The 2,439-nt window shown below is 39.7% G+C and overlaps 1 protein-coding gene across 1 annotated transcript; it reads right to left on the bottom strand.

Annotated features, from left to right (window-relative positions):
• Positions 1–282: 282 nt before the first annotated feature.
• LOC117441691 (target of EGR1 protein 1-like) lies at positions 283–2,262 on the bottom strand (the record flags this gene model as incomplete). The annotated part of the gene is made up of 2 exons (XM_034077729.2): positions 283–1,938; positions 2,066–2,262. Coding segments are annotated over 2 exons (908 nt in total), but the record flags the coding sequence as incomplete, so codon positions are not given.
• Positions 2,263–2,439: the final 177 nt, after the last annotated feature.

The raw sequence follows: 2,439 nt of genomic DNA, 5'->3' as shown, positions 1-2,439 counted from the left end.
ATATTAAAGAAATTTAATTATTATCAATCTTGTAGTTCACAATAAAAATGAATGTATCTACAAACAAAAACGTTTTAAAAACGTATTTAAAATGGGATGTCAACTTGCGAGTGTGTTACAATTGGTGCCACACTGCTGATTTATTAACTATTACTTCCATGAACAGTCGATTCAAAAATGATGTGCTGGTTATAGCAAGGGATTATATTCTTGGCATTTTGTTCTAATCATCCTTCAAGATAAAACCAGTATAAATTAATAATGAAATAAAGATGATGATCATTTTTAAAGAGCATACATTTATTTTTTCAAAAGGTAACTCCTGTAAAAGGTAATTATACAAACATCTAAAAATGAAGAATGAATGCAAATCAAGAATCTGGCTCTTTCCAGAGAAACTTAAGAAACAATACCTGGCTTGATCAAAACAGCTGCCACTGAATTGCACTTTATTACCGTCTTTAATACTATTAATAGTAGGTAAAAATGTACAAAAGTCTTACAAAGAAATAAAAACAGTCTAGAGCATGAGAAACAGACTTACATTTCAACACTGCCAGACTGAAAGGTTGTTCCACAAGCAAACTGACCCCCTATTCCATAATTCTTAAAACATGGCAAATGAAAATCAACACAAAATCCTGGTTCTCTAGTTAGGGATTACTTTTTTAAATCCATCCATCCTGAGGGGGGGCATGGACCAAATTCCAAGCCAATCTATTCAATAATTGTCAAAAATGTGTCACTAGAAACAGAAATGGTCAACCTCATAGTGACAGAGGAAGGGGATCTACCCATCCTCTGGGGTTCAGCACTGTCCATCAAATAGTTGAGCCAAACTGTTGGCAGGCTAAACAATTATTGATATTGAACCTGCACATGTACATTGGAGTTGTAACTAGTAATTGACCAATCAATAGGTGCCTCCAGAGAAAAAAATACCAACTTCCAAAAAATGCCAGAAAATGCAGTTTTTAGATCTTGGCTTTTCTCTGTTAAATATGATATTAAAGTCAACATCTTTGGGTTTGGACCATAGGTTTGGACTCAACAAAACATTGAATCACTTGGACTTTGAGACTTTTGAGGTTGTTCCTTTTTTATTATTTTTGGACAATTTATTGAACAAACAGTTTATCGTAAAAGTAATCTGCAGATTACTAATTAAAATAATAATTAGTTGCAGCCCTAATATAAACACTTAAATACTGTGTTCAAGTGTGGACACTACACTTTCTTTCCCCAAACCATCTCCATCTTCGCCACATGGGCCTTGGATGATTTGGAGAAGGTGCTTTTAACCACGTTGAGAGGAGCAGATTTAGCGCTGAGGTAGACCTTATTGAGACACGAAGGAACCCAGGACTCCTCTTCCTCCTCCTTCCCTACAGCTTCCACTCCTTTCTTCTTGTTCAGGGTACATGAATGGGCAAAAATGTATCCCGTCATAAAGGCGTCGAACCCGGCACGGTGCGATCCTGAGTCGGCGTTCTTCTTCTGCTCAGTCTTGGACGATTTCTCGCTTAATTTTTCACTTCCTCCATCTTTTGTTCTGCTTTCTTCACCACCATTTGTGTTGGTTTTTGCATTGTCATCAGTAGTGGGTGTTATTTCAAGTGTGTTGTCTTGGCTCACTCCGTTCCCCTCGATGTCTGTTTTCTCTCGTTCATTCTGTTGGGTGTCCATTAGAGACCCTTTTTCTGAGGATGACTCGGCCCCTTGCTTCTCATCTGGCGTTTCTTGCAGATCCACCGCCATGTGGGGGATTTTGTGTTGAGGGGCACCGTCTTCCGCTGCCTCGCCTTTACCTTTCCTTTTTTCTTTACGTCTCTTCCTCTTAGATCTCTTGTTCCCCAGGTCTTTCTCGTCCTGGAGGATGATCAGGTCAGTGTCGTGTGATAAAAGACACTCGCTGCCATTTGGACACCAGCCAAATGCCTATAGGACAAACATAGAGACAAGGATGTTAATAGTAAATACTGACTATTTGGCTTGTTTGTCTATTTCCCTTTCACTTGAACATAAAGAACAATATAAAGATTTCTTAAAGAAAGGGAAAACTCACGGAGAAGCGCTGGCAGACGTCAGTCTGTCCCTCAACAGAGCCCACAGCTGGACACACTCTGTAGTCCACGTAGCTGGACATCTGACCAGCGTACTGACAGAAATGTAGCTGAACGTGAGGCTCAGTTCCTCCAGAGGTGCCCCTGCGACTGCTATCCAGCTTACTGGAGGGAAGAGGAGGCAATGAGGGAACAGGCACTTCACGACATCAGCACTTCATTTTACAACACTGCTTCAATGCACAATAATGCTCCACAAGGTCTCCTGCTTTAGACAATAATGGACACGTCAGAGTCCAGATAACTGAGTGTTTTTATTACAGTTCAATCTGAACCTTATTATTTACTGTACAGTACATTACACAAATACACAACC

The sequence above is a fragment of the Pseudochaenichthys georgianus genome, unplaced genomic scaffold (genome assembly GCF_902827115.2).
Source record: "Pseudochaenichthys georgianus unplaced genomic scaffold, fPseGeo1.2 scaffold_1906_arrow_ctg1, whole genome shotgun sequence".
In the NCBI taxonomy this organism is placed as follows: Eukaryota; Metazoa; Chordata; class Actinopteri; order Perciformes; family Channichthyidae; genus Pseudochaenichthys; species Pseudochaenichthys georgianus.
The sequence above is the reverse complement of the archived record's forward strand: the minus strand, read 5'-3'. Positions and strand labels throughout refer to the sequence as shown.